Below are 14,831 nucleotides of genomic sequence, written 5' to 3'. Positions count from 1 at the left end.
AAACAACCACCCAAACAAAACAACAACAATGAAAAGTCGGCAGCATTACTCCGATTGTCAAAATACGACTCGAGTGTAAGGCTAGACCTGTGACTGATGTGGTCCTAGAGTGCAGAGATCCTTATGTTTACAGTCCACTGGATTTTCAGCAAGAGTGGCAGTGAAGAACAGTTGTTCAACTAATGGTGCCGGAACCATTGGATCGCTGTATGATACAGTATGAAATTGAACCATACCTCACAACATAAACAAATGTTAACGCAAAAATAAATGGTCAAAGATAAAAAGTAAGAATTTTTTTAATTAGATATTTTTTTTATTTACATTAACATCTTGATTTATTAAGCTTGTCTTCTTAGACTTATAGTTTCTTTTTCTTGAGTCTCCCCAGCAATGGAAAAACACTTCCTATATCCCAAGCAACAGTAACTCACAAATAGCTATTGGCTCTGTTTAATAGAGAATTGGAGATTAGAGGGACTTAACTTACTCACAACAGAGCAACAGTAGAGTGCTGTCTATTTGGAGTTCTTCAGTTACAAATCTCTCATTCCCCTCCCTGAATGTGTCACATCGCCTCTGAGACAGGAGTATGTTGAAGGTGTTTTGTTTTGCTTTACACTGGACTGTCCTGTGGTTTTAATAATTATTTTCAGAGAGGGAAACCATCATTGGGGGCTGGTATTTGTTTGACAAGAGAACATACTAGGGTAAGGAATATGAGCAGAGTTCACCATACATAGAAAGATGTCAGAATGAAACCCATTGTTTTGTGTGCTGAGTAAAATAACAGGAAACAAAGATACACATACAGAACAGCAGTAAAAAATAATTTTTTTTTAAGTTAAAAAAGTATTGAGTGCTGGATACAGGCATTTGTTGTGACGTAGTGTGGTGACTATATTGGTCTTAATGCTTAAAACTGTAGTGTAGCAGAGAAAGTACAGCCAACATTGGGAACACAAGGAGAGAAATGCATTGGTAACGAGGTCTTTACTGATACGGTGCTGCCATGAGGGAGAGGTTGGCTCTGCTGAGTGTGAGCACAGATGATGAGGTGACTGAGCTGAACATTTGAGACTGGGTGAGAATTTGTCCTTTTATAGGTTGGTGTATATTTCTGTGTCATGACGATGGAAATTTAGGCTTAAGTAAATAACTACTTAAAAATAGAAAATTCCTGCCAGGCGGAATTCCTGCCAGGCAAGTGCCTTTAATCCCACTTGGGAGGCAGAGACGGGCGGATTTCTGAGTTCAAGGCCAGCCTTGTTCTACAGAGTGAGTTCCAGGACAACCAGGGCTACACAGAGAAACCCTGTCTCAAAAAACAAAAAACAAAAAAAACAAAACAAAAAAAGAGAGAAAGAAAGAAAATTCCCTTGTTCATTTGTAGGAATGTTGTGTTCCTTTATAACTAACTTTGTGTTCGTCTACTTTATAAACATCTCAGTAAAATACAGAAGCCTTAGTAAAGGGAATGTCCTTTGTGGTTAGTCTCTGATGAAAGTAGCCATCAATTTTTTTCTTTGAGATCATTCTCTTGCATGATTTTAAACACTTTATAATAATAATCTGTTGTTACCTAAATTCATCCATTTCAGTTTTTCAAGTAATCTCAGTGTTTCTTTCTTTTCCTTCAATGAGGCGACCTTCCTTCTTAACTTAGGCACTTTGCCTCCTCTTTCACCATTTCCCTTGTGATAAGAAGAAATGGCATCTCTGGGTTTGAGGACTGATGCAGCCATGCTGTGCTTCTTTTCCCCATAGTTCTTTTTAGTCCTCTCCCTATGGAGCTGTGAGACTGCTGCCTGCCGCCTAACTGTATTCTTTCAAAATGTGTGCAGACAATTGTGGGAAATAGGAAATCGATCCACAAGTCTTAACACTAGTGATTGGCAGCCATTGCATGGAACAAGACAGGATTTTGCTAATGTTCTTTTGGGGATCTGTGTGGGGTTTTTTAGGGGAGGGTTTGGTCGTCATATGGCTGATGTTTGACGATCTACAGTAAGTTACACACTGGTGGCAGAGGACTTGGAAAAGTATTCTTAAATCTGTGTGGATTTTGTGTCATAGTTTTAATGGCAGTACTCCTTGCACATTAATCTGGTTTGGTTAGGATGATCATTGTTTTAGGAAATTGTATGACAATATGAAATTAATAATACTGTCTAATGAAACTGTCATATACTGAGAATTACACAAAAAATAAATTAATGGTTAGCCCAGAGTGATTAAAAGGAGTTATTTCCTTTCATTTATGAATGCAAGTCAAAGAAAGAAAAATATATTTCATTTTTAGATTATATAAATGGTGGAGAACTTTTTACTCATCTTTCTCAAAGAGAGCGTTTCACAGAGCACGAAGTGCAGATCTATGTTGGAGAGATTGTGCTTGCCCTGGAACACCTGCACAAGGTAAGGCGCTTTGTCTTTGGAGTTTCTTTTTGAATAGTCTGTTAACAGAGGTGTTGATGGAGCTGAACAAGTTGATGTTTCCACATGTTGTCTTGGGCTTATGAATGTTACTGTTCTCTCAGTTTCATAGTTCCTTTCTATGCATTTTACTTTTTGCTGGGCTTGGTGTGGTATGCCTACAGTCCCAGCACGCTGGAGCTGAGGTGGGGTCATGAGTTGAAGCTAACCTGAGTCACAACATGAGACCCCAACTCAATAATTGAACAGAAAATAAATAAATTCTTGTCTGAACAAAACATAACCAAAAGAAACAAAATAATGAGCTTTTTTTCTTATTCTTTGCCTTTATGAAAAAAATCCCAGTACTTCATTAGGGGGGGAAAAAAGGTCTTTGGTCTTTAAAATGAAGCCCAAGCTGTACAGTATATTTCCTTGATTGTGACTTGCTCCATGGCACAGTCCATCTGTCTGTACTCAGAAGGCACTCCCTGGCTTTGCTGCTGAGTTAGAGTGATTCCCTCCCTCTGTGCTAACTTACTCTGCACCCGCTCTACCCTGCTCCCCCTCATTGCCTCTGTGTGCCATGCACTCAGATACGGAAACTGATACCTGGCCATTGTATCTATGATCTTCTCAGAACTATGTACAAATTAGTTTAAACTCCATGATACTCTTAACCTTTGGTCCATGAAATTTTGACTTATTTAAGTTAGAGAAGCAGATGGTTTCTTTGTTGCTTCAGTGTGTATGGTTTTCTTCAGAAATAGAAATGCTAAAGTAATTTATATCAAAGGTGTACAAGTTCATAAAGGAACAATAGGATTTGAGTCACTAAATTTCAACAACCCAGATATATTCTGAAGCCACTCTTTGTCATGTCTGTCATGCCTCCCTTAGTTAAGATGAACAGATTAAAGTTCAAATATATAACATAGAAATCTTGGGTGCAGGGAGTTTTGACCAAAATTGAGTCAAAGATGGAAATAGTAGATGGGAGAGACTGAGAAAAGATTCTGAAAGGTACTTGAAAAAAAAAGGGCAGGAGTCCAACAATGGCTGATCTAACCCAGAACAGAAACAAGACCAGACAGGTAGAGGGAGACAAAATGATAATCTTTAGAAAATTCCAGCACCTGAGAGCTTCAGGGATCAGGGTTGTGAGTTTGAGGTCATCCTGGTTTTATGGAGTGAGACCCTGTCTCAAATGAAGACTGACTAATACTATGTGAGAAACAGGAAGAGAAGAGAGCTGGAGGGAGAGGAGGAGAGCAGGGGCCATAAATGGCCATTCTCTGCTGCTTTTATAGAATTTTCACTATGGTGACATGCTTAATGGCTGTGCTTATTTTTGGGTGACATGATTTAATTTAAACATTTTTATATCAGAAACATTACTATTCAGAGTAAACCACAAAGAACTTTGTAGCTTATAATTAGGTATAATATTTTATAATATAAAAATGACAATAAAACTCACCATAAGTACTAAATCAAAAGCAAGACACAAACAGGTAAGCTGGAAAATAGTCTATAAATTATATACTTCAATTGATTAATTTTATTTACTAAAGGAAGATTCCATTTCACTCATTATTACTAAATAGTAATAAAAACATGGATGTCGATAACATAATGGAACTGGGAATAAATGTGATAGCTACACAACGAATGCAGTATAGTAAACAAGTTCTAGGCTGTCTTACCCAAAAAAGATTAGCCAGCAATGCTAATCTTAATAAAGATGCTAGTACTAAGTCTTATAGGAAGAAAGAAAGTATACATTTATTTGGAATTGATGAAGTCAGCTGGACTACATAGTTTGTTTCTAAAAGTCTTTCCAAAGAGGTTGAGAGATGAATGGCTGCTGGTTAGATGTGTGCAGTGCTTCAAGTCGAGTGTCTGTTCAGTGCATGCTTGTGTTTTCCTTCCCACCTTTCCCATAAACCACTTTAGCTCTCATAGGAAAACTGCCTACTGATATTTGTTCTTGTTTTTGCTTGAGGGGGGTTGTTTTGGGGTTTTGATAAGGGAGGTATAATTTTGATTTCAGTTTTGAGAAGTTATTAGAAATCTGTTTCCCTGTATTTAACACTGAGGAAAGCAGTATTTCAAAGTATCAAAACATTTCATCCATGCAGATATTACTGACACATAAAGTAGTATTGAAGTGGATCCGTCAGTCACAGCTTAGATTTACATTTTACAATAGAAACGTTTCACTATGCTGCTTACATGAGAAACAAAACACAGGCTTACAGTCTTGAACTGTATAACATTTTCACTCAGCGATGGACCAGACATTTGACTGTGACCTCATAGGATTGTAATGGAACTTAAAATTTCCTGTCAATTAGTGGTTTTGTAGCTGTCCGATTGCTGTATTTGATCCCATCCCTGTTACATGAGGTTGGTGTAAATAAACCTGCTATGGCCCCATTCATATAATAACGCAGCATGTGTCATTAAGTACAGCAGAGTAGAGCCCTATAATGGCCAGTAGCCAGCCATGCTTCTGACTTATGTATTTAGTATACATTTAGCCATCTTCTTAGAGGGTTTACTGTAAGACAGTGTAAGACAGTCTGCTGCGTACACTGGCAGCAGCTTTATACATCTCATGTTTACTCTGTGATCCTTTCTGCTTGATTTGCCCATTTGTTTTACTCTGTGGCCTCAGGAGGAATGGGATTTTTTTCACTACACTATCAAGGTTTGTGTAAGTACACTCCATGATGCTTTCACAATCAAAATCACCTAACAGCATATTTTCCAGAACATTCCCTTGTCATAAAGCAGTACGTGACTGACTGTATAAATGTTATTTAATGATTTGTTTTGCTGATTTAGAACTAAACATAAAAATTAATCTGTGCTCTTTAACCTTTATATTTAAGAACTTATTACTCAAAAAACCTTTATTAAATGCCTGTTCGATAATTGCATTATACAGGATACTAGATAAGTGTATAAAATCTGAAAAAGGAGACAGTGCAAATATAATATGATAAGTAGTACATCCCTAAGAAATATGTACAGGTAAGTACACAGTTTGAAAACAAAGAAATGATCAGCATAGGGTAGGCTCTTTAGGAAGCTTTGCTAAAGCCATGGCAGAGTTGTGGGTGAGAATTGTCCAAGAATGCCTGTGAAGATGATTTGGAATGAGTGTGAAATAAGAAGAGAGGCAGAAAAGGCAATAGTCAGCAAAGAGACCCCGAAGAAGCTGGTCCCGGGGATAGAGCATCGTCACAGAGAGAACTAAAATACGTTTGGAGAGCCTGGGGAAAGCCAGCCCCTGAGCCCAGGGTGGAGCATTTGCTCGCAGAGTTGCCAAGAGCCACAGGAGCCTGAAGAGGAGCCTCCTTAAAGGTAGACAGATGCTGTCTTAATTCATCTGGAATGTATCTTAAAATGCATCTTGTTTTGTTTTGTTTCTACAGTTGGGGATTATATACCGTGACATTAAGCTTGAAAATATTCTCCTTGATTCTAACGGCCATGTGGTGCTGACAGATTTCGGTCTGAGTAAGGAGTTTGTGGCCGATGAAGTAAGTATTCTATTTTAATTTAAAGTTAGTAATAGCAGAATATAAACAAAGATGAGAGAGATTCATTGCCAGCAAATATTGAATATGACAGTAGTGCTGTAGGGGCTGCAGGTTTTTGTGCAGGCTTATTCAAATATGAGACTGCTTGAGTGGCAACTTACTGTCACAAATGAAAAACATCATACCTGTCATACTGGGATGTGTCACAGTCAAAACACAGGAACACAACACAGTTTATTCAATGTCCCTCGGAGACAAAAGTCTCTGTCCCTTGTGGTACATCTTTTGCACGAATGCCAGGTTCCCACAGAAGATAGTAAGGTGAGACATATGCAGCCCCATGCACAAGAACAGCTTCTTGAGCATGCTCCTGCCACTTTTTGCCAAAGCCTGTGTATGTTACTCAGTTTATTTTTATTTTAATGTTGACATATTCTCTGTGGTGTGGTGTAAAGATCCATTGGGAGTCTCAGACAGGGCTGCAGATCCTCATGGAGTACAATGATAAGAAAAAGAGGAAGCATTCATGTTTATTTCTCCAGCAGAAGTCAGGCTTGCTGCAGAAGCTACACAGCAGTGCTGATGTGAATGGCTCATTGAAGAATATTGTGTGGGAATAGCCACTGAATCAAACTTGAGGAAACAGGAGGAGGAACTGTTAACATTTAAAGCAATGAATAGAAGTTAGTGAAAAATAGGGAAATGTTCCAGCAGGGTCCTTATGAATAGAGGTACCAGCTACCAAGCCTGAGTTTGATTCCCAGGACTTACATAGTGGAAGGAGGGAGTCAGTTCCCTCACTTTGTCCTATCACACACACACACACACACACACACACACACACACACACACACACAATTTAAAAAATAACGAAAGGATAGCTTTATTAGTATCACAGTGAACTCAAGACACTTCATGATGTGATGATTGTAAAGCTAGCAGTATTGTATTGTGGTGAACTAAATCTGAAAGTAACTATAAGTATTCAATGGCTTGTTGTAGAAATTTAGGAAAAGACACAGTTTTAAATTTTAAGATTCATAACCACACAGCCCCTTAACAGCCTAAATAGGGACCACCGAAGAAAACTCTTTAAAACTGATAGGATGCTGAGGTGGCATTCTCCACAATAGATGGCTTCCAGCAGGGGTACAGGAGGGGATGGACTCACCTCTGTTTAAAGGACAGACCACTGAGAGTTTGCGTATACTCACTCCTGTGAGCATGTACATAACACAAGGTGGACTTTTTTTTTCTGGGAGTGGGTTATGGGGGGACAGGGAGGACCAGGAAGTAAATGTGATAGGGATGTGCGATGTAGAATCTTCAAAGCATCAATAAAAACATTATGTTAGAAAAGATTTATGGTTATAGCCAGGCCTGGTGACTTAGACCTAAATCCCATCTCCTTGGGAGGCTGAGGCAGGAGGATGTCAGGTTCAAGGCCTGGCTGTACAACCAAGTGACCTTAAGAGCAGCCCAGGCAACTTAATGCTGGGCTTAGTTTCAAAGTAAAAAGGGTTGAAGACGCAGCCCTGTGGTTGAGTGGTGATTAGTGTGTGCACGGGCCTATAGTTGGTCCTAGTGATGGACAGATGGGTGTTAGGTAGACAAAAGCACACAGATTATTATTACAACGTAGCTCCTTCTCATAAGGCAGCAGGGGAACCCTTCACACACTTGCCGGGGTCATCACCGAAAGGAAGCTGATGCTCCAGCAAGTCTGTAAGACTGGCAAAAGGTCACCCTTTGGCATCGTTGCCCAGAAAGTCACTGGGCACAGATAATTATACAACTCCCAAAGGAATTAAAATGGCCACAAATAGAGTAAATCTGGGGTGTGGCATGTTGCACAGATTGTAAGCTTAGGGTAGGAGAAGACTATGTCTCTGTGCTGTTTTTGGAGATGAATTTCTTACAAGTCCATTATTGCACTAGCAAGAAAGCTGGGTCGCTAGAGACCTCTCTTTTTTTATTGGGTTCACTTTTTTTTGTACCGGCATCCAGTGGGTATTTAGGGTAGCCCCAGATCACAGAGAAGTAAGTATAAACATGCTTGCCTGAATGGCATGCTAGTACAGTGAACAGAGGCATAGGTGTCAATCAGCTGCCGATGGGTATCTTCTCACCAGAACTTCCAGTACAGGATCTAGTGACCTTGACACCTCCTGGCAGCCAGCCCAGGGTTCTGGACAAGCCACTGCGCTGCATGATGGTTTTCTGCAGTAAGGGGATGCCATATATTTAGTATAAAATACAGAGTTGTGAATAAATATAAGAGTGATTGCTCAGTGGTTGTGTATAAACTTAGACCCAGTAGTGAAGCTGATATCAAACAATCACAAGTTGTCCACGTGGGCAGCTGAAGTAGTGGTAACTCTAGCTTTCTGATAGGTTAGTGTGTATCAACTTTGCTTCCTGCACAAAATCATTTATAATATCTCATAGAATTATATTTAAGCTCTGTCTGTTTTTACCTTTTATGTGTGTGCACACATATACACACTGTATATAAAACCTAAATAAATCCCCCAATTAGAATTGTGTCTTATTCAAGATATCATTTTTTCTTATCACATATACATTTTTAAAATTGATTTTTAAGAAATTTTACTGCTTTTTTTCTTTACACTCCAGTCTTTGTCCCTCTCCCAGTCTGCCATCCCACAATTCCTCATCCCATTCCTCCTCCCCTGTCTCCAAGAGGATGCCACTCCCCCAACCAGGCCTCCCCACTCCCTGGGGCCTCAAGTCTCTCAAGGATTAGGGGTGTCTTCTCCCAGTGTGGCCAAACCAGGGAGTCCTCTGCTGTATAGGTGTTTGGGGTTGGATGGTGGCTCAGACCAGCTAGGGTATGTTGGTCTCAGTATCTGAGAGATAGCAGGGGTTAATTGAGACTGCTGGTCTTTCTATGATGTAGCGCTCCTCCTCAGCTTCTTCCAGCCTTTCTCTAATTCAGCCACAGGGCTCCCTGACATCACCCCAGTGGTTGGATGTAAGTATCTGCTTCTGTCTCAGTCAGCTGCTTGTTGGGCCTCTAGGAGGACAGCCATGCTAAACTCCTTTCCATAAGCACACCATAGCATCAGTAATAGTGTCAGGCCTTGGAGCCTCCCTTGAGATGGATCCCAATTTGGGCGTGTCACTGGACCACCTTTCCCTCAGGCTCCTCTCCATTTTTGTCTCTGCAGTTCTTTTAGGCAGGAATAATTCTGGGTCAGAGTTTTTGACTGTGGTATGGCAACCCCATCCCTCCACTTGATGCCCTGTCTTTCCACTGGAGGTGAATTCTACGAGTTCCCTCTTCCCACTGTTGGGTCCTTCCCTTTGAGTCCTGAGAGTCTCTCACCTCCCAGGTCTCTGGTACTTTTTGAGGATCCCCCTGCCTCTCATCCTACTCCATCCCTAAGGTTCCTTATTTCCATTCATTCTGCTGGCCCTCAGGGCTTCTCTCCTGCCCCCCTTCCAGATCATGTTTCCCTCTTTCCCTCCCGCTCTAGTCTCCCAGCCATATCCCTCCCTCCCTCTGCCTCACACAATTGTCTTCTCTTCAATCCCAAGTTGGATTGAGGCATCCCTACTTGGGCCCTTCTGCTTGATAAGCTTTTTGAATCCTGTGGATTGTATCCTAGGTATTCTGTACTTTTTTTTTTTTTTTTTTTTTGGCTAATATCCACTTATTAGTAAGTACATACCATGCATGTCCTTTTGGGTCTGAGTTACCTCACTCAGGATGATATTGTCTAGTTCTGTCCATTTGCCTGCTGTCCTTGTTCATAATAGCTGAATAGTACTCCATTGTGTAAATGAACCACATTTCCTGTATCCATTCTTCTGTTGTGGGACATTTGGATTGTTTCCAGCTTCTCTGGCTATCACAGATAAGGCCGCTGTGAACATAGTAGAGCATGTGCCCCTGTGGCATGGTGGGGCATCTTTTGGGAATGTGCCCAGGAGTGAAATAGTACTGGGTCAGATAGATCTACGTCCAGTTTTCTGAGGAACCTGCAGACTGATTTCCAGAGCGGTTGTAGCAGTTTGCAATCCCACCAGCAATGGAGGAGAGTGCTCTTCCTTCTCCACATTTTCTTTCACCTGGATGAAATGGATGATTTTCTAGACAGATACCACGAACCAAAGTTAAATCAAGAGCAGGTAAACTATCCAAACAGGCCCATATCCCCTAAGGAAATATAAGAAGTCATAAAAAGTCTCCCGACCAAAAAGGCCCAGGGCCAGATGGCTTTAGTGCAGAATTCTATCAGACCTTCAAAGAAGACCTAATCCCAGCACTCCTCAAACTATCCCATGCAATAGAAACAGAAGGAACGCTACTTATCTCATTCTATGAAGCCACAATTACTCTTAAACCACACAAAGACCCAACAAAGGAAGAGAATTTCAGACCAGTTTTGCTTATGAATATTGATGCAAAAATACTCAAGATTCTAGCAAACCAAATTGAAGAACACATCAAAACCATCATTCACCATGGTCAAGTAGACTTTATTCCAGGGATGCAAGGTAGGTGCAATACTACAAAAATCCATTAATGCAATCCACTACATAAATAAACTCAAAAAAAATCATACGATCATCTCATTAGATGCTGAAAAAGCATTTGATAAAATACAACAGCCCTTCAAGATATCATTTATATGTGATAATATGCTAGAATCCAGGTTTAAAAATTGAAATCTAAAGCACTTCTGGTCTCAAGCATTGTAGGTACGAAATAATTAATTGGTCTTCAGGTCTGACTGCTTTTTAGAATTTTCCAAAACTAGTCCTGAGTGTCTTGTTTAGGATTTTTGTTGCTGTGATAAAGCATTATACCCACACATTACTTGGAGAAGAACGGGTTTATTTTATCATACTTTTTCCCTGAGGGAAGTCAGGACAGGAATTTGGAAGCAGCAGTTGAAGCAGAAGCCCAAAAGACGTGCTGCCTACTGACATGTTCCTCGGGCTTTTTCCATCGGCCTTCCTTAGACAACTCAAGACCACCTGGCCAGAGTGTGCAGAACGTCCCACCCCATGGACTAGGCCCTCCCACATTAATACTGAATCAAGAGACTAGCATACGAACTTCCTACAGGCAATTTGGTGGAAGCATTTTCTCAACTGAGGCTCCTCCTCCCAGATAACTCTAGTATAAAGACTAAAAGTCCTAAATTTTTATCATAGGTATATTAACTTTGTTTACTCATCCAGTATGTATTTACAGATCGCTTCTAAGCTAGATAGCAAAATGAGAAAAAATTAGGGAAGCTCTTACTTTCATGACACTGTGATTGTAGCTATAAATTTTCTTGGATATAAAATCATAGTTATAAAATAGATTTAGATGGATTTTGATTACTTCCATTTGATTTGTGTGTGCGTGTGTGTGCATGTATGAGTATTTTTCCTTCATGTATGTCTGTGCCCCACATGTTTGCAGTGCTGTGGAGGCCAGATGAGGGTATTGGATTCCTGGAACTGGAGTTTTAGATAGTTTTGAGTGGCTTTGTGGGTGTTAGGAACTGAACCTGGGTTCTCTGCGAGAGCAACAAGTGGTCTTAACTGCCAGGCTGTCTCTCCAACTCTACTTCCAAGTCTCTTTTTTTATTTTAAAACATTTTGTTCCTTTATAAAAGTTTTAGTGGCAACTTTATTAAAATGAAGAGGATTACATGTTTATTGTTTCCTCTTCTTTAAACTCAATTAAAGTAAAAAAGAGAAGTGTTTATACACTCTTAAAGGGAAGGGCAGATAACGGGAACTACATTTTGGTCAATGAGATGGCTGTTTGAGCTGAATCCTAGAGCAGTAAAGGAAGAGGTTCAAAAGCAGACTGCTTTGTTCCTCTGCCTCCTCAGAGCTGCTCTGGGTTATAGCCACCAGTTGTTTCTCAAGCAGACATGTAGATTATTAAGGAGCTGGGAGGATTGTTTGGGTGTCCTGTAAGAAAGATATGAGTCCCTGTATCCCCAGGTCCTAGGCCACCTCTGTTGATTAGGTACCTATGAGGGAAGATGGTAAAGGTCCGATGGACTGCATTCAAGGCACAGTTGAGAGTGAGGATGCCATATGGAAATTACTGGGGAAAACAAACTGTGACACCCTGTACTGTCTGGGGCCCGGGGCCTGTTCCATCACCTCACTGTAAGCACAGGAGTGTCTTAGACAGGGATATAGAGGGTTCCCACTGAGAAACCAAGAGCAAAAAAATTAACAGATCAGGGCTGGAGAGACGGTTCAGTATTAAGAGCACTTTATGCTCTTGCAGAGGACCTGAATACAGTTCCCAGTGCTTACATGGCAGCTCACAACCCTTTGTAACTCCAGTTCCAGGGAATCGGATGTGATTTTATGACCTCAGACACACTTTAGATACATATGTTCAGGAAAAACACTCATACATATAAATAAGAAGGAAGCCCTGTTTTAGAAAGTTGACAGATGCTGTCATTTGGGGATTTTGAGCGTGAAACTTCGCAGCCACACCTCTGCAGAGGAGGCTGCGCAGAAGTATGTCTGTGGTGGTGTCTTGGTCCTGTGATAGTTTTATGTATATATTTCAGTGCAGTGGGTTCTTGTGAGGTGGCATGTTTAAAGTATCTGACCACACTGCTAAAGTGTCCTTGGCATGTAGTGTGTGGGCTATCCCCTGACAGCGAGACCTAATAATTACTTTCCTCTCTCCCCATAGATGCACACATCCATTTGCTCATTTATTCTGTGTGTGTTTGTTGAGGACCCTTCTACGTGCTAGATAATTAGGCTAAATACAAAGCTGAAAAGAATCACTTGGTGAGTATTTATAGGCACATGTGGCTGGTTATTTAGTAATAGGAGAAAACAGACTAGGTTCCTACAGAATGGTGAAATGTTGGGACTCAGAACAAAAGAAAGCTAAAAAACAATAACCAAAGCTGACCAGAATTAGGTAGATCTTGGATGGAATAGTCACACATCAGCAAATGTCCTGTGACTGCAGCAATTGCTTCTCCTCTTATGAGAGAAGGGTCCTTGTTTTCTGCTGGTCAGGCCAAGTGCTCTCCCCTAAGAGAATGCCAGCATTTGTTGTTTAGAGTTCAAGCTAAACCAGAGAAGTAAGTCATTGATAGGTTCACTACCTCACTGACTGCAACCAACTATATTTTGACAGAAAATTACACTCTTGGGTTCTCACAACTTACTGCCAACTCATTCTTTCTCTTGGCCATAAAGATCATACTGTCAGGCGTATATTCTCAGCGTATATTCTCAGGGATCAGATAGGAATTTTCTTTTCTGGAGTCTTCTAAAACTTGATCTAATGGCCTTTTGTTTCCCACCCCACCCAGCACCTGTTTATTAAGTGTCCTGACCCAGCCCCTTCCCTTTTAACGGATACTCCTTGAGACTGTTCTGTTTGGGTTAGCATTTCTTTTTAGGTTCCTTTTTGGTTCATGTGTCAGCCTAAGTCACTTATACCTAAGTCTTGGTAGGAGCAAATGGATTCTTTCCCCCATCCCTTCAGCCTGAGTCTGTCTGTATGTGCTTCATCTCATCTTCCACTCCTCCATTCACACTCTGGCCTTACTCATCCTTCAAGCATGCCTAGTAGCTTCTGTTTTAAAAAATTTAAAAATAGGGAGATGATGGACAAATGAACTGACTTAAAAAGACAAAACAAACAAAAACCCCTGGGTGTCTTATTTTCCCTCTAGCTCTTTTGCTCCTGTTGTCTGTCCATGTCTGTATGTCTAACTCTTTTATTCTTGTTGTCTGTCCATTCCTGTAGACTGCCTCCACTTACACGTCAGCATTCCTACGTCTACTCCTCAGCAGTTAACTGATGCTGTCTAGCCAGGATCACTTAGTGCTTTTCCTTCCTTACCTGGCTTATTTGTATTGCCTTAAGCAATACATGACTTTTGACCTTGGAGCTGCAGTTCACCAGCCTCTGGCTTACTGTTGCTTTGCAGTTTCTTCTCCTACTACCTTAGGCTTCTCCATGACTTCCTTTCAGGTCTTGTTAGCTGTCCTCTCTCCTTGTATGCCATCCATAAGTACTGCTAACTCTGATCTCTCTTCTGGGCTCAAGCCCTAAATATGTTTGTAGTATTGTGTTCCTTTAACTTCTATGCACCTTGAACTCTACATTACTAGAATGGAACAGACCATTTCTTACCCAGATCTGCTTTTTTCAAAATCTGTAAATTCTGACCTCACATGATCTGGGAAATGTACTTATGTTTACCTTTTAGCAATTTACTTTTTATGTATGTTTAATGCGTTTTTAACAGCATAATACTGTTTTAATAGCAAAATTATTTTATTTTCAAATGATACCAAGTACCTCCTATATGCAAAGTATTATAAGGGACCCTAGAAACAGGATGGTGACCCTAACAAATCATACATCTTAGAGGTATTTCTTATATATATGCTTGATTATTTCTAGATAGATTTGCTAATTCTGAATTATATACAGAACAAATTTTATTTTAGTAATTTTAAACATCTTTTTGTGATAATAGCTACTTTGTATAGTTTGATAACTTTTATTGGTATTTTCCTTTTTTAGTTGTTTTTTTTTTTTAATTTATGTTTTCTTTTTCTCAAAATTTGGTTAACCCCTTAAGGTTCTGGAAGTAAAAGACAACATAAGTCTCTATAGACTAGGGTATGTCATTTGTAAGTGTTGCTTTGATCATTAAAAATGTTGGCTGGGTGATAGAGAGATGGCTCAGCAGTTAAGAGCATTTTCTCCTCTTCTAGAGGACCTTGGTTTCATTGGCAACACCAACATGGTAGCTCACAACTGTCCATAACTCCAGTCCCAGGGGATTTGGTGCCCTCTTCTGGCCTCCATGGGCACCAAAGAACACACAT

The 14,831-nt window shown here is 40.3% G+C and overlaps 1 protein-coding gene across 3 annotated transcripts in view; it reads left to right on the top strand.

Moving 5' to 3' along the window:
• Positions 1 to 14,831, top strand: part of Rps6ka5 (ribosomal protein S6 kinase A5) — a 178,699-nt gene that overhangs the window by 108,925 nt on the left and 54,943 nt on the right. For 2 of the 3 annotated variants that reach the window (XM_021178733.1, XM_029484482.1), the window contains 2 exons: positions 2,303 to 2,418; positions 5,859 to 5,966. In XM_021178733.1, coding sequence (XP_021034392.1) covers positions 2,303 to 2,418; positions 5,859 to 5,966 — 224 coding nt within the window. Of the gene's footprint in view, positions 1 to 2,302; positions 2,419 to 5,858; positions 5,967 to 12,672; positions 12,762 to 14,831 lie in introns of those variants that run through there. The other variant, XM_029484481.1, reaches the window with a different exon arrangement.

This window comes from Mus caroli, chromosome 12, assembly GCF_900094665.2.
Source record: "Mus caroli chromosome 12, CAROLI_EIJ_v1.1, whole genome shotgun sequence".
NCBI lineage: Eukaryota > Metazoa > Chordata > Mammalia > Rodentia > Muridae > Mus > Mus caroli.
The sequence above is the reverse complement of the archived record's forward strand: the minus strand, read 5'-3'. Positions and strand labels throughout refer to the sequence as shown.